The 26,146-nt window shown below is 41.2% G+C and overlaps 1 protein-coding gene across 2 annotated transcripts in view; it reads left to right on the forward strand.

The window, feature by feature from the left end:
• Sgcd (sarcoglycan delta) overlaps positions 1–26,146 on the forward strand; it is a 538,890-nt gene that overhangs the window by 191,371 nt on the left and 321,373 nt on the right. For both annotated transcript variants that reach the window (XM_045151666.1, XM_004657469.2), the window contains exon 2: positions 2,615–2,803. In XM_045151666.1, the coding sequence (XP_045007601.1) occupies positions 2,615–2,803 (189 nt within the window). The remainder of the gene's footprint in view (positions 1–2,614; positions 2,804–26,146) is intronic.

Raw genomic sequence — 26,146 nt, forward strand, 5'->3', positions numbered from 1 at the left:
GGTCCTTACAGGTATGACTCTAAGACTCTGATCATTTTCTTCACAGAATGATTCAATGAACAATAAAGGTCTGATTTGTTTCTGTCTTCTAAGACTTTCTTTCCACTTCTCATTGATCCTGATATATAAAAAGGACAGTGAAGGACGACTGTGTTGTGTTTCCACCCTCTTACAGCACATCTGTGTTCCATAGAAGAATTGTTTGTAACTGAGTAATAAAATTGGGATATCTTAATGCACACAACTAAGTCCTTGGCTGAGGATCCAGCCCTCCTGGAGCCGGCAGTGGAAATGTACAAAGATGCGTGGAGGAACGCCCCAGCCGTATCCGCAGCACTAGAGAGAGCTGTGGATGGAAAGTCATTCACTTGCTCAGTTTACGCAATCATAGTTTTCATTCATTCATTCATCGCACACACGCGGATTTGAATGTGCCATTGTGTCTGGGACTGAGTTCTGCACGAGAACACTGCTAGAATGAGACAAAAGCCACGTGGGCTTGCATGGGATAGACACGGCTGCTAGGCGGAAGGAAGAGTATACTCAGGCGTGCAAAAGGAAGTCCACCGGTGCCTAATGGCCATGAGTTCCCAGGAGGGACTTTTAGATTTTAAGTGCACAGTACACGAATTGTCTAAAAACCGCAAAATGTTCATTTGGAGAGTCTGGAAGATGATCTAGTCGCCAGGATGTGATTTTAGAAGCCACGTTTTGGGTTATTATTATAGTCACTTTAGCATCACATATTACTAGTGTGATTGCTATTGGAGTAGAAGTTTGCGTAAACAAGCAGGCCTTATTTGCAGGGAATACAGCATGTCTAAAAGAGGACAAAATGAAGTTAAAATACCAAATAAAGGCTGTGCAGTGATCTGAGTGGGGGAAGGCAGTATGGTTGTGTTGTCACATGCTCCTGACAGAATAAGGATGCTTTTTTCAGAGGACCCTCTGCCAAAGTCCTTGGTACCACATTCATATCAGTCAGCATTAGCAAACTGCTCCACATTGACATCAGTTATTTACCATTTTGAATGACGAGTAAATTGGAGGATTGATTTTATTTTGTTTCCTTCTTTTAATATTTAGTTACTTACTTGTAAGCAGAAAGAGATGGAAGAGGGAGAGATAGAATGTGCACACCAGGGCCTGCAGTGGCTGTAAACAGTATCTACAAACAGGTACCCCCCTTGCATCTGGCTTTACCTGGAAACTAGGGGATCAAACTCAGGTCATTAGGCTTTACAGGCAAGTGCCTTAGCCACTGAGCCGTCTCTCCAGCCCTGTATTCCCTTGTAAAAACTGTTTTGGGGGCTGGAGAGATTGCTTAGCAGTTACGCACTTGCCTGTGAAGCCTAAGGACCCTGGTTGGAGGCTCAATTTCCCAGGACCCACGTTAGCACAAGGGGGCGCAGGCATCTGGAGTTCCTTGGCTGTTGCTGGAGGCCCTGGAGTGCCCATTCTCTCTCTGCCTGCCTCTTTCTCTCTTTGTCTGTAGCTCTCAAATAAATAATTAAAAATGAACAAAAACATTTTTTTTTGATGTTTTGGTTTGAAAATTTTATGGAAGTGACGAGATTGCCTGGGTTCATTTTGGTAACTAATTAATAAATGCTACAATAAGGATCATTTTTTTTTTTTTGTCAACATCAGAATTTTTAGAAAATATTCCTGTGAAGGAAGCAGCCTGAGGTTGAACCATGCATGGTCCTCTCCTCCCAGGAGCTCCAGGGAAGCCCATTCTCACCTCCCCTGGCTTTGCACCCCTTTATGTTTACTAAACAAGATAATGGATTGAGGCTAATTAGATTTACAAATTTACAAGGGCCGATGCCAAGGGGACAGGAGTGAGGTAGGCCACAGTCTATTTCTGCTGCAGTCGATCAAGGCTTCAGGTATGTCCATCAGGACCATGTTTAACTCTGAACTAGAGAAAACATTGCAACATTGGCTTTTGTCACCCACTGTCTGGCAATACAGAATGATTGCATTTGAGTTTTTTGTTTTTAATCTTCCAAGTTAATGGCCTGAATAGTTATTCTCAGGCTACACATAAGAATGTCTGGGTTAATTTATTTGCTCAGATTAATTACACATGTTATTGGAAACCTTTGACAGCTGTCCGGATTTGTCTTGCAAAAAGATGTTAGAGTTGGGTGTGGGGACACACGCCTTTAGTCCCAGAACTTGGGAGGCAGAGGCAAGAGGATCGCCGTGAGTTCGAGGCCACCCTGAGACTACATAGTGAATTCCAGGTCAGCCTGGGCAAGATTTGGACTCCACCTAGAAAAACAAAAACAAAAACAAACGAAAAGATGTTAGAATTCTGAGGCATCGGGAAAATGATTTCTTAGGTAATTTTCCTTCCTGGACTATGTAGATATGGGTCCTCAGGATGCATCAGAAGAGAAGGTTGAAGCAAATGAAGACTGAGAAGTGAACAAAAGCCCCTAGAGGAGTTATGCTCATCCAGAGTTTTGTTTTGTTTAAGAGTCTCCTCAGGAAGGTGGGAACATACAGACAGAGCCAGCCATATCTCTTTATCGGTTGGTTCCCCCCCCCCAATTATTCTTAGCAGTTTAATGTGTGTGCTTCTCTCTCACCTTGTTTATTTCAGATGCCTCAGGAACAGTACACCCACCACAGGGCCACCATGCCCAGCTCCGAGGGGCCACAGATATACAAAGTGGGGATTTACGGCTGGAGGAAAAGATGCCTGTATTTCTTTGTCCTACTCCTCATGATCTTAATATTGGTGAACTTGGCCATGACCATCTGGATTCTCAAAGTAATGAACTTCACAATTGTAAGTAAAACCTGGTTCATTTGTTTAGTTCTTGCTGGGGGAAAGAGGAAACATGAAGAGAAACAGTGAGAGAATGTGGAAGAGTGATGGTTTTAAGATTCAAAATGTCTTGTGACCTGGCATTTGGGTTGAAAAGAATTTCTTGTCGTGTTGTACATGGGCATCAACTGTCTAATGTCAATTCTTTTGAGGCTGAGACCCAAATTTTGAGTCATTTCTGTCCTTTAGGTTATCTGATGTGCATTCACTTCAATGTGATAATATGTTTGTGCATCCTGTAACTTTCAACCACTTTGTATAAACAGTATGGAAAGAAATATGGGATAAATTGAAAGTGTTGGTTTTCAGCAATTTTCGGAGTGATTATAAAAGCTTCGAGGAGGCAGGGTGTCTGAGTATAACTGGATCTTGAGCATAGTCTAAGACTTCTAGCCATCAGCTTACACCTGCTTGTTCATTCCTGGGGTTCACAGGCAGTCACACTTTGAGAAAGGAAAACTCTTTCCTGCCACTGCATGAGCTAGATGTAAATAAGGGGAATCAAGCTTTCTTTCTCTCTCTCCTCTTAACCCCTCCCTTCCATTCCTCTCTCCCTTTTCTTCCTTTGTGCTTTTCTTTTTTTTCCCCTTTTATTAATTTATTTTATTTTGTTTTGTTAGTTTTTCTTGGTAGGTTCTCACTCTAGCTCATGTTGACATGGAATCAACTATGTAGTTTCAGGGTGGCCTCAAACTCATTGAAATCTTCCTGTCTCTGTCTCCCGGGTGCTGGGGTTAAAGGCATGTGCTATCATGCCCAGCTTTATATTTGTTTTAATAATTTGTATTTTCGCTGCTTTGATAAATGCTTGTTACTGGTACTTAAGGTCCTTGTACAGATTGGGAATTATTTAAGTTCAAATGAAAAGAAGATCCTAAAAAGGTAACTTTTGTGCATCGTCTGAGTTTTTTTTTTTTTTTTTTTTTAATTTAGTGACTCAAGTCTGTAGCACAATGTCATGAACTTATAGATGAGGGGGTACTGTGCTATCTTGAGAATACTTTTTCCTCATTCAGATATCAAAATTTAATATCAACCAGGAGTTGTTTTTCATTGCTAAAGAAATGAAGCCAGTGCACTATCCACAGTGAGGTTTTCATGTGGAGATTGGAACTAGGATAATGAGACTCGTGTTTGCTGCATGACAAAGTTTATTGGTGTTCTCCACATCCTGCCCCATTTTTCTCAGGCTATCTCCAGCTTGGGCAGCTTTTCCACATCCATCTTCCCAAACTGGTGAAGACCTTGATGCTCATGACTGGGCTGTGATTGCACGTCTCTTGTCAAACTCAAGACTCCAAGTGTCTAATGGGAGTGTGAAGTCTGGGAAGGGCAGGGCCTACACGTTGGACCTCTGTGTCTTTGTCGCCCAGGATGCGGCTCAGTGGTGTTTGGGTTAAGTCGCGCTCTAAACCACACTGAGATGATGCTTTAGGCAGGAACATGGCTCACTGTTTAATACCTGTGGTTAAAGCAAGGAAAATATGGAGTCAAAAGTTACCTTAATGTTACTGAGTTCTATCTTGATGGAAAATGGTTTCAATTGCTTTAAAAAATACAAGGAAAATACATTTCAGTATCAACTTTGGAAGGTGATACTGGTCTAATTTATGGGGTTCTGCGGAGACCCAGGTAATGTTCTAGAATATTACAGTACATTATCTTCTGAATCTTAGCTGAACTCAACACTTTTTGAACTTTGGCTTTGTTTTTGTAGATGAGCAAAATTCAGAGAAGTGTTTGAGCAAGGCAAGAATGATACCATCTATTTTCAGTCTAGAGAGATTGTGGGTTAAGTATGTTATGGAGTGGGAAAGTTTCTTCAATGGTAGCATTGTGAAAGGTAACCATTACCCCATTTGTTTTTACATCTAATTTATCACAAATGCCATGTATTGATGGGCATGTTCCAAGGTCTTGTTAATTTGAATGTAAATCTGTGTAAAGTTGCAATGTTCTGCATGGTAATGTTGAGCTGTAAAAATTCAGAAGTAACACTGAGAGTAATAATTTAAGGCTTTTTAAAGGTGAAATTAATACACTGTGAGTATAGTTGGGATTTCAGAGTGTAGGGAAGAAATAGAAAGCCAGTTAGAAATAATTCTGAAACCTGTTTTTGGCTGATGGGACAATTAAAGGATGGGGTCCCAAAGACATGATAAAGTGCATTTTCTTTCCCGTGGTGACTTAGCTTGTGACATGTGCCCTCTCTTCTGCTTGAGGCACATCTTCTGTTCCCCTTGTTTTGTGAATTTTTATCTTGTCTGGCAGCCAGTTACTGAACCCAGGTGATTTACGGGCTGGGGTGACAACTCTAGCTCACACTTTGATAACTGTAATATACCAATACAGCTTCTAGAAGTAAGTGCAAGGGATAGAGAACGCTTACTCTGGGCTTATGTGAGCCCAGGGAGTTGTGTGACATTAAGATAATCATATATACGAAATCAGCTATTTCCTGTAGCTAACTCAATTGAGTGCCAAATTTGAGAGTCCTTAAAGCTTTACCAAACCAAGTGCTTACTGAGGTGAAAATAATGCCATCATTATTAGCCATAATTGGTGCTTTATAACAGTTATGCATTTGAGCAAATAGAACTCAAGTGTTAGAAAATTGGTCTTACCCTGAAAGTTAAATGCAAATTTTTTCTATCAGTCAAAGCAAAAATGTATTCTCTTAGAAATATGATTCTATGCCACAAATAATAATTTACTGACAATGAAGATCTTACAAACAGAATGAGGTATATTAATCAATGTTGTACTGGAGGGTGTGAGATGGAAGAGTAAAGGAAATCAATGAGATGACAGTTAAGCATTTTAAGCAGAGATTTAAAAATATCAATCACAAAAAGAGTGGTGATTTTGCATGGTTGGATTGTTCCCAAATTAGAGGTTTGGGAAAGCTTGCATTATAATCAAACCCTGTGAATAACAGTGAACCAAGAGGCCGGTGTAAATCAGAGTATTACCAAGGACTTGGCAAGTTTTCCATGTGGACCATATGGAGGTTTACTTTGTTGTCAGTCTTGAGTTCTACCCATAAGGATGGAAGATATGCTGAGAGCTTTTCCAGGGTAGTTCTGTGTACTTATAAGCGAGTTTCCTGAGTGTCAGAAGTAAATCTAAAGAAGCGTTATTTTGCTTTCCTCTGCTTTTCATAGAGTATTTTTATACCTGTCGCTGGAGAGGACAGTAAGGTTACACTTTTCAGTTTTCCTCCACAACAGAGTGTGATGATCCTATGCTATTAACAGTCAGTTATCATTCTATCTGCTTATCACACTGTTCCATTCAAGAGAACTAATTTCACTATGTCTATTCCATGTTAGGTGTGGCAATTATCACTTTACCTCTCCCATTTAAATTCAATGATAAGACTTAGGTTTTACTAATCCCATTGTGCTCAAAGAAGATGAGTGATTCAGTGAAAGGTACACACGTAGTAAGTACCAAACAGGTATTGGACAACAAGGCACAACTGTTTTCATGACGCAATGCCTCTAGGTTCTCATTGATAAATGATCTTCATAACAGTTTAGAAGCTACCTAACTGGCTCATTAAGCTTTGCTAGCCATCTGGTATCATCGGTCACAATTTCCCTTGCCATCTAAGGTGTCCAGTGACAATTATTCTGCTTATGGTAGCTCCCTAATGGTTTGGGATGTTCAGTCCTTACCTCACCTCTCTTGTCCTTGTTAGCAGATGACCCTCTCCCCACACAGTCTGTACTTGTGTTAATGTAAGCACCTAATGTGTCCTTACATTCATGAAAAGACAGGGGAGTCTCACACAGCACTGTGTAATGCCCTGATAGCAGCATCCAACACACAGGAGGACTGAATGGGGACAACAGACTGTCATGGGAGACCCTGCTCTCACACTGATGGTCTAAGTATCATTTTTACTAGACTGCTTATCTTGGGGCTTTTGACAAGATGTGGCAGCCATCTCCACAGCCATATCCTAGAGCCTGTTGCAGGACATTTCTCACTGGGTCATGTTGCAGGCGGAAGGAGGGGATGAAGGTAGTGCTTAGAAGAGAGACAGTGCTTTATGTAGGCGTTGGATATCATCGTCATTTATGGCAGCTCCATCTGTGCCAAGTATTGAATTATTGCAAATATAGCTAAACCATTGCATTATGATATCAACTTTACAAGGGAGAGAAGGGTTCCATAACTTTCTTTAGGTGACATAGTCCTAACGTAGTGGACTAGTGATTTGAACTCAAGCTGTCTGATGTTAAATCGGGGTCTGTTACCCAGTTTAATATAATGGGGTACAGTGAAGAAAGCTTCAACCTGATTGTCAGGGCCTGAATGCATCATCAAACTGTCTGTGGAGTACATAACCTTTCTGGGACTCAGTGTGGAGCCAAATGTGTTAGCCTCCGGGTCATTGAAGGCAATTTCTTGCTCGGACACTGATTCTGTCTTTTGGTGTTTCTTTTAGCATTAAAGTGTTACTCTACAGAGGACTCTTGCTTCTGCCAACACATTCTAGAATCTGAGTCCAAAGAACATGACCTCAAAGGTTTTCCAAATCCTGTAGTATTGATCATCTACACCATCACTGAGCACAGTGCTTATTAAGTAGCAAAACTGAAAAGCTTAGGAGTCATTGATAACGGTCATGATCTCTTGCCCCAGTGCATACAGAACTAGATGAAAAGGAAACTGCGAGAGTCTCTTGGTCAGACATCCTCATTTTCAGATGATTGAACCACGGTGGGTCGTGAAATTTTCTGACCCAGCTTCAGCCCTCCAGTTGCCATCAAAACTTCTCCAGAGCAAGGATAACATTCTCCTCATTTTTTTAGCCTCAGCACAGTGGTGTGCAGAGAACGGGCTTTCAGTTATGGGCTTGGTAATTGTAAACCACCCTCTTGGAGACCACATATAAGTCAAATATGCTGTCAGTGCTGGGCACGTGGTCAGTTCTCAGGTCACCTAAAATTGTATTCTATGGTTAATATGCAATGATTTCTTGACCTGCTTATAGAATTATAACAGCTGAATCATAGTTATCTGTAATCATAGAAGATATGAACGTCTATTTGTCTAATAAAAGTAATACCAGAATTTACTTCACAGTGTTACCTATAACAATCATAAAAGGCATAAGAAGCAGCTATCCTTATTATTTACATTTAATAGATGAGGAAGCAAAAGCTTCAAGAAGTTCAGTCACTTGCCCAAGGTCACACAGTCCATGTGCAGTGAAGCTAGGGCGGGGTTACAAGGATCCTGGCACCAGAGTCCACACTCTTAATCAGTATACCATTCTGCCCATTTCCCAAGGGCTATTTGTCATGAAGACAGATTGAATTTATTCAGTGTGATGTCTCCAACATGATTTATTTACCCTAAAATAAGATAAAGATCCACTGAGGGTCAGAGGAAGGCACTCTTCTATTTGTAAATTGGACACATTGTAAAACATACAGAGCCAAAGAGAATGGCCTGCACATTCCATAACTCAGGCCCGTGACACCCCATCTGTTTTGGGAAGGATCAAGGAGCTGTGACCCAGTCAAACTAACTCTAGCAGAAGGGTGTAATGCGCATCAGCAGCCAGCGGAGAGGTATCTAGCTCATGGGGATTCAGGAACTCAGTGCAGAGTTAAGTGAGGCTTGTAACAGTGAGACCACGGGCACGGTCAACAACTGGGGCCTCTTTAGGAATGCCCTCTCTCTGCATTTCCTAGACCAAATGTATCCGACTTATCTTCAAAGACTCATTACTCAGGGCATGGATCTCCTTGCTTCCTGCAAACATTGTGTCTGTTCATGTTTTTTTTTTTTTTAAATTTTTATTTATTTATTTGAGAGTGACAGACACAGAGAAAAAGGCAGATAGAGGGAGAGAGAGAATGGGCGCGCCAGGGCTTCCAGCCTCTGCAAACGAACTCCAGACGCGTGCGCCCCCTTGTGCATCTGGCTAACGTGGGACCTGGGGAACCGAGCCTCGAACCGAGGTCCTTAGGCTTCACAGGCAAGCGCTTAACCGCTACGCCATCTCTCCAGCCCTCTGTTCATGTTTTCTGCCTGCTTGCAACTTACCGTCATCTGTGGCTTTGACATTTCCTATCAGGCTCCGCTTCTACCTGTGGGAGTCACTCATTAGTACCCAAGTGAAACCCAGACAAACAGCTGTGCTCTCCTGCGCATGTTTGGCTTGCACACCTGTGGGAGCAGTCGCCAGCTTTAGCCACTTCCCCCGGCAAGGCAGTCACGTGTTGACAGGGTCCTGCTACTTGAGCAGCAAGATGCAGACAGCCTTCCCAGAAGAGAGATCAGATTCTACTTGAACATTTTATCTACATTTGATCTTCCAACCCCCTGGCCCCTTTGAAAATCTCTCTTTCCTTTTGTCATTTATTATCAGAAATCCTCCCAGCTTGAACGCAGGTGTCCCACCTTTGTGGTTTCGGCTGTTCACGGTGTCAAGGCGGCAGGGGACGTGTAGTGTTGTCTGCATTTATTTTTTTGTTTCTCTCCCCATGAGGTTGTGAGCTCAGGTGAAAGTCATGTTGAACTTTTATCTTTGTATCCACACCTGTGAGTAAACTGCTTAGCATGTAGGAGACGCTTAGGGTATATTTACTATATAAATGAATGGAGCAAAGTTATGAATAGGCAGTCACTTCAAATTAAAATGTATAAAGATGGGTTAATAGAGCTTTATATGATTTCTAAAATGAAGTATTAGCTGATTTATTGATGTAGACAGATCATAAATGAGATGAGTGCTTGAATTTGATTATGAAGTATTTTTTAATACAAGCACTCCCTCCCTTGTATCAACTACCTGCTGCATTTTAATTATACAAGGAAAATAAAGTAATAATGAAGTGTAAACTAGATCAGAGGTGGGGGACTTCATACTAGCTAATGTACACACTTGCTCGGCAGGTGAGAGACAGTTATATCATTGGCACTAGTTGCACTGGCCACTTTCCACTGTTGATGACAGTGTTGCATCACTTGAGTGTGACTCCAGCCTTCCTTGGAGATATAAGAGGCCTTCCCATGTTGAAAGCACCGTGCATCTATCTGCTTTGATTCTTGGAGCCAGGTTTCATTCAGGACTTCAAATTCTTCTGTCTGAAAAGTTGTCAAAAATATTTTAAAAGCCAAATTGAAATACTAATGCAGAAAACCAAATAAAACCCCTCACATTTATCCCCCCACCCCATCAATCATGGAATATGATTCTCCAAAGTTATATTTAGAGTGAAGATGTAAGAAGCATTTTGAAAGAATATAAATCACCAGACTTTGGCATTATAATTGCTGCCAAATAACATGAAACAAAACTGCTGTTAGGCTGTAAGGGCCTCCAGCCACTGCAAATGAACTCCAGACACGTGTGCCCCCTTGTGCATCTGGCTAACGTGGGTCCTGGGGAATGGAGCCTCGAACTGGGGTCCTTAGGCTCAATCAGTACATCTTAAGCACAGTATTTGCACAGTGTCATGTGTTATGTGGAAACTAAGGGTTATGAATAAAATGGTCCTATACTTTAATAGCAAGCTCATAATTTGCTAGGGAAAAGGACCACATGTATAATATGTAAAGCAGCCTACATTTTAAAAATGTTTGAGAAAAGAGTCAGTTTCAGTAGAAGGTACTGAAAGGTTTCTGGAATGGAGACATAAACATAGATAAGGCTGTTTGAATATAGAGAATAGCAGAGAATACAGCAGGATTGGAGTTTGCTAGTGGTTTGTGAGTTAGACTTGGTCAGGAAGCCCCAGATGGGAAGTTCTGGTGTGGAGAGCTGAGGTCACTGTGGAGGACGAAATGAGTGAGGAGGGCTGAGACTCGGAGCTAGTGGACAGTGGGGAAGTTAGGTGGGGTACAAATTGTCCTCTAGGGGTCAAACTGAAAAGCTCCAGTTCTGATTATCAATAAATTACTGTACAACTCCATCCTACTATTTGAATGATGCCAATGACCTTTGCTGCTTGCTAGAGTTTCACTTAATTGTACTTTTGTGGCCATAGAAGTGAGACAGGGAATCTCTCTGAAAATATTTTCTTCATGTACCACACTTGGAAATTTTTGTTCTTTGTGCACTCCAGGAAAAAAAAAAAACAAAAACAAAAACAAAAAAAAAACCTTAGCTATGAGAAGACATGACCATATCCCAGAAATTTGTCCACTTTTACTAAGGCAATAAGTGATTGAAAGAAGTGTCAGAGTTAACCCTTTCGCACTAGATGAGGGTTAGATTGTCCAAACTGTAGAAAGAAACAATCAATTGAGGAGGTTGCTCATATGGTTTCACTGTCACTCATTAGCTAGGACTTCTAGATTCAGGGTGGTTCTGTAAATGCTCTATGTAAAATGTCACTTATTTACTATTTACTAGGGCATTTAAATGAAGTGTCATTAACCTTCAGTTCCTCAATCATTCTAGCTGCCTTAAGAATGTTTCTTAGCTACATAGAGCTAGAAGCTGCCATCTTGAGCTAATCACTGCCCTCCTCCAAGTCCTTTGTTATAAAACTGACCTAGAACCCACCACCTTACTCCTTAGATTGGTCTTGGAGCACACTCACACATGAATAAATAAGTCTTCTTCGCCCACTGAACATCAATATTCGACCTTCATTTCTGTGCACTGACACTTTCCAAAACCTAGAGACATGGGCTTAAGGTAGGAAAACAAACAAGCAAAAATCAATTTAACAGAAAAAGGAGGAGAGGAAGGCTCCCCCTAATTCTAGTCATTGGGTGATCAAAAGCAGTTATTACAGCTACAGTAGCTTTGTGTCTCTTCCACACACTCATTCTCTATGTCCCCTCCTCCTTTCGGCATTTCAGGGCTCTGAGGTTGTGACTGATTTTTCTCTTGCTCATGACAGTTAGATGGATCTTTGGAGAGTAAGTTCTATACGGAGGTGGGGAGGTCTGAGAAGAAGTCTAAGCTTTATTTAGCTAGTCTGTAAAATTTGCAGTTTGGATCATAGACTCCATAAGGTCCCCCAGCATCTCGTAGTTGCCATTTCTAATTATGGTATCCTCCCACAGCTCTTGATTCAGAAGCGGGGAAATGGAAATTTTTTTTTTTTTTTTAAATTTTCTGGGGAAGTGTGTGTGTATATTCTTGTGTATGTGTTTGCTTGTTCATTCTGTTTAGTTTGGCCAAGATTCAGAATGCTAAATTCTAGGGAAATATCTCATGTGCCTTTCTTGTTCTTAATCTTAGTTTACTTGGCTTTTTAAAGAATAGTTGATTGTGGCTTGGGGAATGGCTCAGTGTATAAAATGCTTTCTGCAGAAGCCTGATGACCTGAGCTCAGGTCCCTAGCAGCCACCTGTGACCTCAGCACTAAACCTGGAGAAAAGGCATCTCCAGGGAAAGCTGGTTAACTAGACCAGCTGAGTCAGTGAGCTCTGGGGTCATGTGAGAGGCCCTTTCTCAGTAAATAAAGCAGAGAAACATCAAGAAAGATACCAAATCTCAAACACAAACCTCTACATGCATGCACACACACATGGGCATGCACTCATACACATATGAGCAAGTGTAGACAAAAAAGATAATGGTTGATGTGTTTGCATATTGTTACTGCAATTTAGTACAGAAACAATTTATTTTCCTAGTGATCTTGCAGTTTTCATAAAGCTTTCTGTTTCCTGATGTCTAACACTTGAGCTAGGCTATCAAGTTGCAGGTTACTCTGTGCTGGGGCTACAATTGTCTTCAAGCACATTTAGTAACATGTGGGTGTCTGCAATTGCGTATCAGCTGGCCCCTCATGGGCCAGAGTGCCATCGCATGACCCATCCCTGTGACAGAATTTGGATTTTCTGTCCACTGTGGTAGCTGATCTTCTGAATACGTGCTCTACTTTAAGGGAGAAGGACATAGCATTTTCACGACCTAGACCCAGATGTCAGGCAGCATCTTTGCACTCTGCAGAAGCAGACTCAAAATCCTGACTCAATACATGTAGAAAGAACAGAGAGTATTACTTACACAGGAACTGCAAGCACCTAGAAGAGTGGGTAGGATGGGAGATCATAGAGTACCAAATGATGATCCCAAGAAGACACATCCGGGGTCTATTTCTTGGAACCTGTGACTTTTGCCTGATTTCCAAAACAAGGATGTTATGTAAATTAAAGTTCTTGAGATGAGGAGAATTTTTTTCCCTGAATATTTTGGTTACATGCTAAATGTAAAACCTAGTATTCATCTGACAGTGAGACATGGGCAAATGGATACAGGCAGAACACAAGAAGACAGTGTAATTGTGAATTCAGACATGGGACTAATGTGCCACGTCAAGGAGAGCCAGCAGCCTTCAAAAGCTGGGAGAGGCAAGAGGTCCATTCTGCAGAGCCTCCGGCGGGGAGGGCAACTGACCCCAGTGACAAGTTCATTTTAGAATTCTGGCTCCCAGAACTGTGAGAAAATTCTGTTGTTCAAAGTCACCTGTGTTGGAGTGGTTTGTGATGGGAACCACAGGATGGTCACGAAGAGATAATGTGATGGCCCTCTGCGGGAAGTACAGCCTGAAATTGACCGGTGTTGAGGTACTTTGTGATGAAGGCCACAGGTTGCTAATAACAAGATCATGCCATTGCTCACTCAAAGAAGACACACCTGGAATCATGCCAATGGCAATTGCTTCTTTCACATGTGTGAACATACTTGAATGTGGACATACTTTGGGCACAGTAAGAAGTGCTAACCTGTTTATGTTTTTTTGTTCCTTGTAATAACTCTGTGAGGGTTAGTATTATCTCCTCTTTACAAATAATCAAAGCAAAACATAGACATCTTTTTTTAAAAAAAATATTTTAAGCCGGGCGTGGTGGCACACGCCTTTAATCCCAGCACTCGGGAGGCAGAGGTAGGAGGATCGCCATGAGTTCAAGGCCACCCTGAGACTACAGAGTTAATTCCAGGTCAGCCTGGACCAGGGTGAGACCCTACCTCGAAAAACCAAAAATAAAAAAGAAAAAAAAAATATTTTATTTATTTATTTGAGAGGGTTGGGGAGAATGAGTATTCCAGGGCCTCTAGCCTCTGCAAACGAGTGTCACCCTGTGTATCCAGCTTTATGTGGTTACTGGGGAATCAATCCTGGGATTTTTGGATTTTCTGGAAAGCACCTTAAATGCTAATCCATCTCTTCAGACCCAGAAATCTTTTTTTTATTTTTGACATGTATATAATCTATTTTGATCATAGGATCATACTCACATTCCACTACTCTTTTTTTACCCATGTCTCAGCCAACCCTTCCTCTTTCTGACTAGTCCCCCTTCTAATTTCATGTCTTCAATTTTTGTCACCAGTTGGTTGCATGAGCGTGGGCAGGAAATATTAGCCCAGCATGGGCAACTTCCCAGTCCTGCACCCCTACAGGAAGCAACTCCCCTCCCCCAGCAGCCATTGACTTCCAACAACTCCTGGGCGCAGCGCCCTCTCACTACCTTCCTCCCAACCCTAGTAGACCAAATTTGGATGGGTTCTTGTAGAGCGCTGTGAGTTCATGAACACAACATCAATGCTGTATCCCAAAGATAGCATTTTGTAGCTTCTGTCCCCATCTTCCAACTCTTATGCTATTTCCTGCCCACCTTTGTAAAATATAAAATTATTATATTAAAATATTATAAAATAGCATTATCAGACCCAGATATTTCTTCTTCAAAGTTCATATTTTTAACTTTCTTTGAAGATTTTTATGGTAAAAAAAAAAAATAAAGGTCATGTGTCAGAAACAACAGTTTACTTGCATGATGGTCAGTGTAGAGCTAGGGCCAATCAGTATATATAGCTACTCCAGTCCAATCATTTCACTACTGGCTACTCAAGCAGTTTTATCTCCATGAATCATTTTATTGAATCATATTAATTGCATGAGTGGTTTCTCTTCTAAGAATCATGGTTTGGTTACCTTTTGAGTTACTTTTCCCTCTTTGCTGAGCCACATATAAGCAATTTAATCATTGCCTTGAAAAATCAAGAGTTCAAGAATAAAACAATTCCTCAATGGATAGATAGACTTTCTACTTATTAGAGAAACCAAGATGAATGATATAAAAAGAAAATCATGCATCTGATTAATCAGTATTCTTAAAACATGGAGGTTCTTGGGTTTAATGCCTAATTACTATGGTCAACTTATCATCTTTAAAATAAATAAGAATGGGACTGGGGAAAGGGCTCAATGGACAAAGCACTTGCCACACATCCATGTGTTTCTTAGTTCAAATCCCCGGATACTACATAAAAACGCTAGATGCTATGTCTTAAGTTTCTGTAAGACTAGTGCAGCTAGTGTGAAAAGGCAGTTAGAAGCAGGAGAACTGGCCAGTAGCTCTTGGACCATCTGGACACCATGGTTAAATTTTGGGTCCTACCCATAAGAATAAATATAGACCAATGCTGACATCAATATAAGTACTTTCTGCATTAAGAAAATGCATTTGGCTTGTGGTAAGTCTTTCAGTTTGTTACTAACACAAAATGCTACTAGGCCCTCCCATTCACATGGGCCTGGATCTTAGGGATTGCAAACACGTTGTTGTCATTGTTAGAACGGCATAGAACGGGAGCATGTTCTCTCACAGGATGGTGTTGTGCGCTTAACGTGGGGAATGTTATCGAATTCCCGTGCCAGCCCTGGACCGCGGGTGCTGCACTTGCCCCCTTTCCTAGCTATAACGACACTGAGGCTGAAGGGAATGATCAGATGACTTTACTAAAGCACAGCAAGTAACAGAACTAGGGCACGCAATGAGCCCAGAGCATGTAAGCCCATGCTGCGTATCTTCCCGCGACGTTCTGCAGGGCGAGAGGACACTGCTTTCATTCTTCATACTCGTCAGCCCTCGACTCGAGGCGTGAGTTACAGAATCCCTAAAGATGCGCTCTTTCCTTGAACCTCCCTACGGCCCATTTGTGGATGATGTCTTCTTATTCCCGGCTGATGCTATGCCTCTCATTTGGCTTATTGAAAAAATTGTTTTCTCTTCATGGTTTCTAATGGATATTATTGATTCTCTTCACCCCCGTTGGACAAATAGCTTGCTGAGTTTAGAGAGGTTAAAAGGCCCCAGAACCAGCAGACTTAATCACTCTAGAGCAAATCCTCTTAGTCCAGATAGACTGCCTGGACCCGTGGCTCACTCTCCACCACTCTCACACTGTCCTCAGTTGCTCTGAAGCTGTGTTGCCAACGGATGCTTCAGAAAGCTCCCGATGTGCATGCTCAGTGAGCTTTGAGAGCGGCAGCATGGTTCAGCAGGCTTTGGAGAAGATGACGTTGGGTTCACACCTCAGTTCTGCGGCAAATCCACTAGATAATGCTGGCACGATGACTTACCTTACTCGTTCATAGCAATGGGATTAATGATGCCTGTGCTGCCCTGTCATGGTGAACATTAGAGATAAGCAGAAAGTAAAAGCATGCTAGGCATCCAGTGCTACCTGTTATTATTGCTATCTCAAACTCATGGAAAATTCCCTTACAAAGCACACAGGCTCCAGTTGCTAAAATTCAGCCTAGAGTCATGAGCTCACTTTTAAAAGGAATGACTAATGGAATCTTAAATACATATTTAACTTGGGTAGTGTTGAAAATCATCTTTACTGTAAGAATTACAGTCGTTCAAATATTTTACAAGTACAGATTGTTGCTGATTCAACTTAAAATAGGACTTTGGGAAATAGTCGAGCCTAATAGTCTACCATGCAGTGGATGAAATGGCCTATAAGGGCACAAACTCCTACAAAAGCAAAGCAGATACTGGTTGTCAGCAGCCCTCTGAAGGAGAGAGAGTCAGAGAAGGAGACAGAGACAGGGGAAGGCCAAGATAGAGTGAGAGGAAGAAAGAAGAGGAAAGAAAAAGAGGAGGAGGAGGAAGAGGAGGAGGAGAAACCCAGGTATGCTTGTTGTGCCTCTCTGGAGGAGAGGACAGGAATGAGATGAAGATGCTATATGGACAGAGGAAGGAGATTCCAGGCGGAGGAAAGGGGAGGAGTATTTTGTTTCGGAAAAGTTTTGTGGGTCTGGATGAGATTGGATGCACTTGAAGCAGAAAGTTTCTATGTAGGGGCACACCAAGGGAATTGCTCTCTATACCCCACATTGGATGCAATGAATGAACAAAACTGTACTTCCAGGGGAGATGCATTGACCATCCATGACTTGCTGTGTTTTGCATATTTTAATACTTAAATCAGTCAGTTCAAAATCACTCTGCTTTTGTAAGCCCCACACCCACAGTTGGTCTCTTCAAAGTCAGTAGTATCCTCACCTCCCCATGAATATGCAACTGTATATGTTCTACAAATAATGGTGTTGGCAGGAGAGCTCCTGACCTTATGGCTCACCTCAGAAATGACACTATTATAGCAAATGTTTCCAATAAGGATACAGGAGAGAGCAATCTAGAAAAGCATGCTCCACTTGTATTTTTCTCTCAGTGTCCACAGCAACTGTATAGTAATGTTAATGAACCTCCCTATCCACCCAGGGGATGGCAGCCATTAATTAATTGCCACTTTTGATTATTTACATGTAAATAAGGGGTAATTATGACAAAATGAAGGACAGCATAACCTCCAAGTATATCTTTTTGTCTTGGATAATTGACAGCCATGTCTGCCTTTATAGCTTCCCCTAAATTGTTTATTTGTTTAGATGGTTCTGGAAAATGAAAAAAAAAAAAAAAAACAACTATGTTTTCTCACTTCCTTTCTTTTCATGGGTGAGCAGGGTTTTCTGATAAAAGCTTATGAGATTTAATTTTCTCAACTAAATTGAAGCTTAATTAGTCAAAAACCCAGATCTGCAATGTATTTGTGAAATTTGTGCAAGCATAAGTAATTGTAGTTAATTGCACAAGTAGTGTTTCCATGTAAAGAGTAACTTTCCCATTGCTCCTCTCTAAATGGCAAGGTTCTGTATATTTGCATCCTAAGCCTTCCCTGGTGATGCTAAAGCAACTTGATCATTCTAAAAGTATTACTCTTTCCTTTGATTTATGAATTTTGTCACAGAAGCCAGTGACTTTTGCTTGTAACCCGTGTTTCATATTCTGAAGATGGTATGAGAATCCTCACTAGACTCCCATTGCATTTGATTCTGAGGAAGCAGAGAAAATTAAAACTGTGACTTGGATATGGTCGTTTAAGTTCACTTCTCACAAAGTTACCAAGGCTGCTTTTTTTTTCATTCTAGTTGAATGACAGTTCAAATTACATTGATCAACTAAATGTCAAAAAGAATAGCTATTATTTTAAAGCCTCCTGATATTTCTAGGATTTCTGTTCCTAAGAAGAATGATGACTTTTCCACAGACTGAGCCAGACTCTTGTCTGTATTAACCTTTCCCTGGAAGAAGTCTTTAGAAAGCCATGTTTAAGCCTAAGGAATTATTCCCTAAATGTATATCTTTGTGTTTGATCGGCAATTAAGCTTTCACATAGCTCCCTCATCATTTCTCTAATAAGTCTCACACATGGATTGAAATAGGCAAGTTCTCCTTGATTCTCCTCTGTGTCCATATTGCCAGAGAAGGAGGGGTTGTTTTAGAGCACCTTTTCAGATACCCAGGTGATTCTTTTCTGGGCACTTTCAGATGATCTCACTTATAGGAATGGGGTCACGTGCCCACGTCTGGAACAGAAATGGCAATCAGGAAATAAGTATGATGATTGGCTTGAGTTTGCTCCCAAGTCATTTGTCTCAAACCTGAGACCTCTAGGCTGTGAGTGGAGGCATAAGAAGCAGAATGAGCATGAAAGGCTTCCCAAGAGAAAAAGTTGGTGCCATTGGGAAGGTCACTGTAGGCCCATCAGACACAACTGAATGCACTGAGTTATACTGGGGTTGTGACAGGAGAAGCCAGGAGAATCTCCTGACTTTCCAGTGACTTCTGTCTCAAGATGGTCAGTGTTGCAAACTGCAAATCTGCCAAGTGCTTTTCTCTGCTGTGTTTCTCCAAGGTTCATTAACACACAGTATAACAAAACCAATTCAGAAGGAACGGAGTTTTGTTGCCCGTCTTATGATTAGCTTCAGGGCTACATCCTTTAAAATACATAATGAAAGCTGTGGGATATTTAGAAAGAATGTGGCCCTTTGCAAAATTGGCTTTGGGGCAGTGCATGGCTTATAGTTGAAAGGAACAGTGTCTGGTAATTGCATGAATTGAAAAACCTTTGGTCCATCTGCAGTTATCCATAAACAATTGAAGAAGAATACAGCATGCACTTGAGAGGGTCTGTGAAGGCACAGTTCTTAGTACCTTTTAGGTCTTGGACACAGAGTATAGGAAGATCATTTTCCCTAAGTGTCTGATTTCAGCTTTGCTCTCATGGTGAAGTTTTCACTCATTTCTGAGGATGAGAAATGGGGACTTTCTGTTTTTAATGACAGGACAGGACTTCAAGAATAATGAGAGTCACTCCTCCTTTTCCCTGTAGATTCGTAAAGCAACGACACACACTGATTGGGGAGCCTTTGCTAAACAGTTCCCATTATTATTTTCTCTCCAGAACCATGGATACATCACTGCTGTGCAAGTCTGGACACCTGAGTTATCATTTATCTAGTCTTTGTCACCAGCTCTGTGACTCTGTTTATGGTACTTGACCTCCCTGGATTTCCTGGTGTACACTGGCAAAATGAAAGCTACCAAAGCAGGCAGAGCCAAGAGATAACTAAGGCAGCTTTTATCTTCAGCATGGTGCCTCTCTGCAGGGAGGGGTTGTAAAGGGGAACTCCTGAATTAAGGCACCCTCCTTGCCCTCTTTTAACCATCTAATGAAGATAGAGCAAAAACTAGGAGAAGTAATCAGTCTCTTGGCAAAATAGGAAGGGGGTGACATTTTCATGACCTTTCCAGGCTCATGCAAAGCTAGTGGATGTTAAATGTTGCTCTGTCAGCACAGAATCGTGCTCCCCCTCACCTTGAGGATAGGCTTCATCTGTTTTTAAAAATAATATTCATTTTTTTATTAATTACTTTTGTACTCAATGCATATAGTCAACTTGGTACCATTGTTAGGCTCCTACCCCCTTCCCCTGGCCCCTCCTTGTTGAGGTATATGGGTCATTCATTGTGGAGTTAGCCCACAGTTATGGGGAGGAGAAATGTCTCTGTGTATCATGACCCAACGTGTGGCTCTGACATTCTTTCTGTCTCCTGTTCCGCAAAATTTCCCTGAGCCATGTTGGGTTTGCTTTTGGTCTGCTTCAGTGATGTAGTGTTGGGAGCCTCTGTGTCTCTGGATATCTGATATGGTGGGAGTTGATTGTTCTCTGTGTTGATCTCCTTTACCCTTGTGCTGGTACCCAGTTCACCAAGACAACAGCACCCTTGCTTGTTTTGCCAATTATTCTTAGTTTCAGCTGGGGCCCTTTTGAGGTGCGATGGAGTGGTTCTCTTCTTAGGATCTGCGTCTCTCTGAAAAAGAGAAGCAGATTCTCTGACAGAGAGCAAAGTTAGCACCAGACAAATGGGATAACCCTTATTTTTTATTTAATAGGTGTAGACCCTCTTATAGCCCACGAATGCTGGTAGCTTGATAATGGAGAGTGAGCTCATGTTTGGATATAGTTCTGACTTGTTTCATAGCTCCAGCTATGGATCCTATTCCACTGAGTGGATCAGTTAGCCAAATCAAGAGCAGATGGTTTCCCACCATGGCTGTGCACCACTATTGCACTTGGGTGAGCATCACAACAGGTTATTTGCTGCTAAGTAGGTTAGACCATGAGTTGCTTGGACAGATAGACGTCATTTTCCCCCAGTCGCCAATGTAGCACCTTCTGGCACTAGACACACTGACTGTCCGGGGACTGACTCTCTTCCAGCTTCCAGCAATGTCATTCCATTTTATGGGTCAAATGCATATAGCATCTTCAGCAGTAGGGTCTTACCACTAACCTTTGGTGGGTCATCAAGTACTCAGACAGAAATCTGTCTTTCTTTTAGAAAACCTCATAGGTCTCTCTGATCAGAAGCTCATTGTGGATGATAGCCACATGCTGGTACTGGGAGGTACAGGTCATTTCTCACTAAGAGGAAGGAAGAAAAAGATGACTAATATAAGAGAGTTAGAGAGAAGAGAGAGTGAAGGAAAGAGGGGGAGAGAGAGAGAGAGAGAGAGAGAGAGAGAGGGAGAGAGAGAGAGATGCAGCTGTGAAAGATTAAGGTCAATCTTCATCATAACCTCTACATTGACTTGTGGCTCAGGTGTTCCCTCTAAGGGCCTATTTTGACAACATATTTGTTCTGTAGATATAAAATAAAGTTCATTCTCAATAGCAACTGGGAAAACTAGCAAGCACACCCTCTTTTACTTTTGCATGGTTGTTTATGTCTTAGTTCTCATCTCAGGGAATATACATGTATATGTGTGTATTCATATGTATGAAAGCACATTAAATATATACACACAAATTTATGCAGAAATACATGTGAAAACATAAACCTATATGTGTGTATATGTATGTGTATATATGTTAGACACACCATAAACTAGAGAGGCTATAACCTCTTCTTAACATTTGAGTCAAGATAACTTATCTCTTGAGAGCTGTAGTTTCTATATAAAAATCTCTATATGTAAGAGTTGGTACAATATGTGAGTAGCTATATAATGTGGAAAATATTGTATTTTATGAGTTTCATGTGTTCAGAAAATGCAAGAGAAAAAAATTTGACACTCTAAGAGAGACTTTTTTATGTGAGAAGGACATTGAGTCATTATACATCTGGTTAAAGTGTGAACCCAGGGGCAGCATCTCATCTAGATATATCTTTGAACATTGCTCTGCGATAGAGGCCATAGGAAGTTTCTGAAAAGAAAAACACTATAAGATGAGGGCCAGAAACATGTTCATGATAAACTAGAGGAAGAATGAACTGAAAAACGAATTGTTTTATATCGAGAAATTCAGAAACTAAGATAAAGTAGGGGTAAGCATAGAACCATGCTGTGGTAATGTAATAGTGTAAAAGTCTGGCCCATAGACTCAGGTGCCTTATTAAAATATAGGCTTGTAACTTGGGTCTTCAGTCACCTGGCTGTATGAGGTATCACTGGGCACAGTTCCTGGGGTCCAGCCCTAAGGTGTGTTTGGTGGCAGATCTTGATTCCAGGCCAAAGGTGTGGAGAGAGAAGTTTGAGCTCTGGTTGTTTTCATTGTGTGGCATTGAATGCTGGCTGGTAATGTCTCTCTACTTGTATCTAAAAAAGGAAGCCAGCTTCTTCCACTCTTACTGATGTGCCGCTGGACTTTGTGTGCCTGAAATAAATCCCTTCCTCCCATAAACTGAGTCTGGTTGACTGCAACACCTGCCATAACTTTTCTGCTGCTGAAGAACAGAAATCCTACAGGACTGATCTGGCAGAAGCAATCAAAGCAGCTCACCCAAGAAACATCACAAGGAAGAGAAAAGGTAATGGCAAAATGAAACCTATTTGTAGAATCAGTGAAGAATCCATCCTGAGCAGAGAGAAAACCACTAAGTGAAGAATAAAAATGAGCTTCTTTTTCCAAAGTGAATAATGAAGAAAAGTGATTATGCCAAAGAAAATAAACATGGTAACTGTGGAGGACAGGGGATGCCTCATCAAGATTCCTGACAGCTATAGACCTCTGAGGAAAGTAGAACCAAGGACGATCTATCAAACACAGCATGAAAGTCAATCTTCTGAGGGAGCAGATGGCAAGTTTTCATAAAGAATATGAACAAATGCATGAGCCACATCCAGGTGCACCCTGCTAGAGCATTTGCTTCCACTGTGAAGGCAGAGGTGTCTTGCAAACAAACGCATGATGACCCAGTGCCTCCCTCTTAGAAGTAAGCAGACAACAACAGGAAACTAGAGAGTTTTCCCAGGACTGTAGTCTGGAAGTAGTTTGTCTCAAATGTAGAAAGCCCAAATGATTTCTCATGAAATTTAATTCTTACATCTGATATCTTCCACTGGTTCATTTCAGCCAAGTAATAACTAAATACAAAGTAAGTGCCCCCAAATGAGAGTTGTGCTGTAAAATGATTGAGGGTAAGTTTTGGGACTATTAATATGTAAGATAATTATAAATGTTTTTATAAGTTATGGAATACAATTGTAAACAGTTGAAAAAAGATGATATAAAATAATCAAAAAGTGTGGTATCTAAAATAGCAGAGTCTTCCTGCACAGATCATTTTGAAGTGGACAGAGGGCATAGGAAAGAGAGACATTGAGATGCATGTTTGTGTATTCATGACTTTATGTAGAAACAATTCAAACACCACATTTTCTACCTTCACTTTGGTAAAACACGGATTGAAGAGTGGAAGACAAAAAAAAAAAAAAACAAACCTGTATCAAAGGTTAGAATTTCTCTAAGCCATGATGAGTGGGGAGAACACAATTGAGTAACAAATAGGACATAGTAATATATAATAAAATAAACATGAAGGGTATTTAAATTGATTTTCAAATATTCAACCTGATTGTTTGTTAATATTCAGATGGAAATGATCATGCAATTTCATGGCACATTTGAACTCAGAGTAACATTTGGTCATTGATACTTGTTGAGGAAGGAACACTTGGGAAACCTATGCAGCATGCTGTATCATACAGAGGAGCCACCTGTCTGAGCCAATGTACGCTAAGTAGTTTTGGGGCAAAGCCTGAACATAGTATGTCAGATAAATAGCCTGAATTTTTCTGATCAAAGTTTTACCTTCATAAATGCTGTCGATTCTGAAGTTCTGTTTTCTTTTTTTGTCAAGGTTTTGCTATTCAATCCAGGCAGGCCTCCAACTGTCACCTGGCAAGCAAGGAGAGAATGCTTTGTTATTGCCTACACATTTCGCATTCTTTCAGTCCCTCTGTGTTTCTTCATTTGAAAGTGGAAGTGTCATTTCACTTACCTGAGGTCAAGGAAGGGACATTAGATGGGTTCCCGAGATTCCTTCCAGCTCTGAGATCTCTAAATGTGTACAGCTACGGTTGTAAGTCTCAGGGTTTAGTTTTCACAGGAAATCTAACAGATGAGCATTCTCTTCAGGGTAAAGTCATAAAGCCCTTCCTTTACCACTTCCAGATTTAGAATTCAGTTGAGGACATAATTGGTACACTACAATGGCTTGCGTGTGTGTGTGATGTGTACCTCCTCGTGTCCCCTAAAGATGCTGCAGTAAGCAAGAGAGGGAGGGGACTTGGACTAAGGATCAGGAGATCACACTGGCAGATCTACATCTAATGTGACCTGAAACCAACCGAGAGCGTCTTCATATGCAGTGTGGCAGAAATTTGCCATTAAGAGCAGGGCGTTGTTCGCCTGAACTCAGCTGGGGGAGAGCCACAGTCCCTGCATATTACCTTAGTCACCATCACTCTCTATTTCATCACCCTAGTCCTGCTCTAGGCTACTCATCTATGCCCCCTTTCTCAGCCATGAGAGGCATGTGGTAGAAATTTCTTTTAAGGGCAGAGAAAAGAATCATTGATTCTTGCATGTGTATGCTGTATGTATCTGAAATTAACTCCAGACACATGGGTCACCTTGTGCATCTTTCTTGCATGGGTCCTGGGGAATCACACTTGGGTCCTCTGGCTTTGCAGCCAAGTGCCTTAAATACTAAGCCACCTGTCCAGCCCCCTTTGGTCAGCTTTTACATGTGCACTGGGATCAGAACTCAAAAATTCATGCTTGTGCAGCAAGCACTTTACTCATGAGATTCTCCTGAGCCCCAAGAATGAGATTTTATGTTTTTTTTAAATTAAATGTGACCATAGCTCAGTTACAGAGTGCTTACTTAGCAAGTATTGCTTCTGTAGTACATGCCCAAAAACTCAAAATAAAAACCCAAACTAAGCAGCAACACATTTATTAGCCTTTTCTGTTTTATAAACAGTTTGCATGTAAAAATGTGTGAATGTGTGTGTGTTGAATATGTTCCTGTAATAAGCATTGTAGATTACAAGCTACTTGGCTAATTATAATGAATTGGTGGGTTTTTTGTTTTTGTTTTTGTGTGTGTGTGTGTGTGTGTGTGTGTGTGTGTGTGTGTGTTGGGGGTGTCATGCTAGGAAGGTATTCCAGAAAACTTCCAAATGGACTTTAAGATAGAAATAGGAGAGCTACCATAGCCACCTTGTTTCCTGGTACCAGGTCTTTGCAGTCATTATTTTGATCTGAACTATACCAAAACGATTCTAATGACCTCAGTCGTAAGAGCCAATACAGGTTGTCTAACTTGGTTAGCTTCTTCTCTGCTCTAAATTGTTCATGATTCACCACCTCATGGCTGTGTCAGGTGCTTTTGGAGACACCTTCTTTAGAGGTCAGTCACTCTCCGGAATTCATCTTCCAGCACCGAGAGGCAAGTTCTGCTCAGTGACCTTGGAGGAGGATTCTTTGTTTGATGCAGGATGAAGAAAGGCATGGCTCTACAGAGGACAACCGTGATCCACAATGCCAGGGAAGCAGAGCCTTGGTGGGTGGAGGCTGCAGAGTGAGTACTGTTTTCAGGCCACTACAGAGGAGGACATGGAATTCCCTGGCTGCCCTCACAGTTAACTAAAGGTTTTGTGTCGTATCTTACTTCATCCTCTCAGAAGGCATAGGAAACATTACCACCACCACTAGTTTTATGTGGGGAAACTGAGGCTTGGAGAAGCAAGACAGTGTACCTGTCTGCAAACATTTTTGCGATCTGCACATTGTTTCATGAATGGCACATTACTATTCCATGCAAGGCTGGTACATGATGATTTATGCACATTATTTGTTTATTATGCTGTTATGATATCTGAAGATAAGTTGCCAGTAAATGCTGACATGAGAGCCCTTTTGTCACCTGCATGGGATCGTCAGGACAACACTTGCAAGGCTGAAACACACATTCCACTGGGGAGTGTGGTGCATGCACGGCACTTTTTATGGTGTTGTTAGAGAGATATTATTCCATGACATTAATAGGCACAACAAAAGGAAGAGGAGATTTTTGTGAACAAACAAAAGAGTGATGGGCGAGGAGAATATTAATGCAGTCAGCAAGGCAGTATGCATTTAAAACTAATTGGCCTGTAATTCCTAAGATTTTGTGGGAGGCTGACAGAGGATTTATTGGGTTATTTTGTTTGTTTTTTGTTGTTTTGTTTTTGTTTTTTTTATTCCCACTTGCCAACCAGCAAGTAGATGATGCATGGACTCAGGAAAAAGAGAAAAAAACACAATGATTTTTTTTTCCCCTTCATGACATTAGCTTTGATTTCTATTTTTACCCAACCCTAGTCCCTGAGCATGC

The sequence above is a fragment of the Jaculus jaculus genome, chromosome 6 (assembly GCF_020740685.1).
Source record: "Jaculus jaculus isolate mJacJac1 chromosome 6, mJacJac1.mat.Y.cur, whole genome shotgun sequence".
NCBI lineage: Eukaryota > Metazoa > Chordata > Mammalia > Rodentia > Dipodidae > Jaculus > Jaculus jaculus.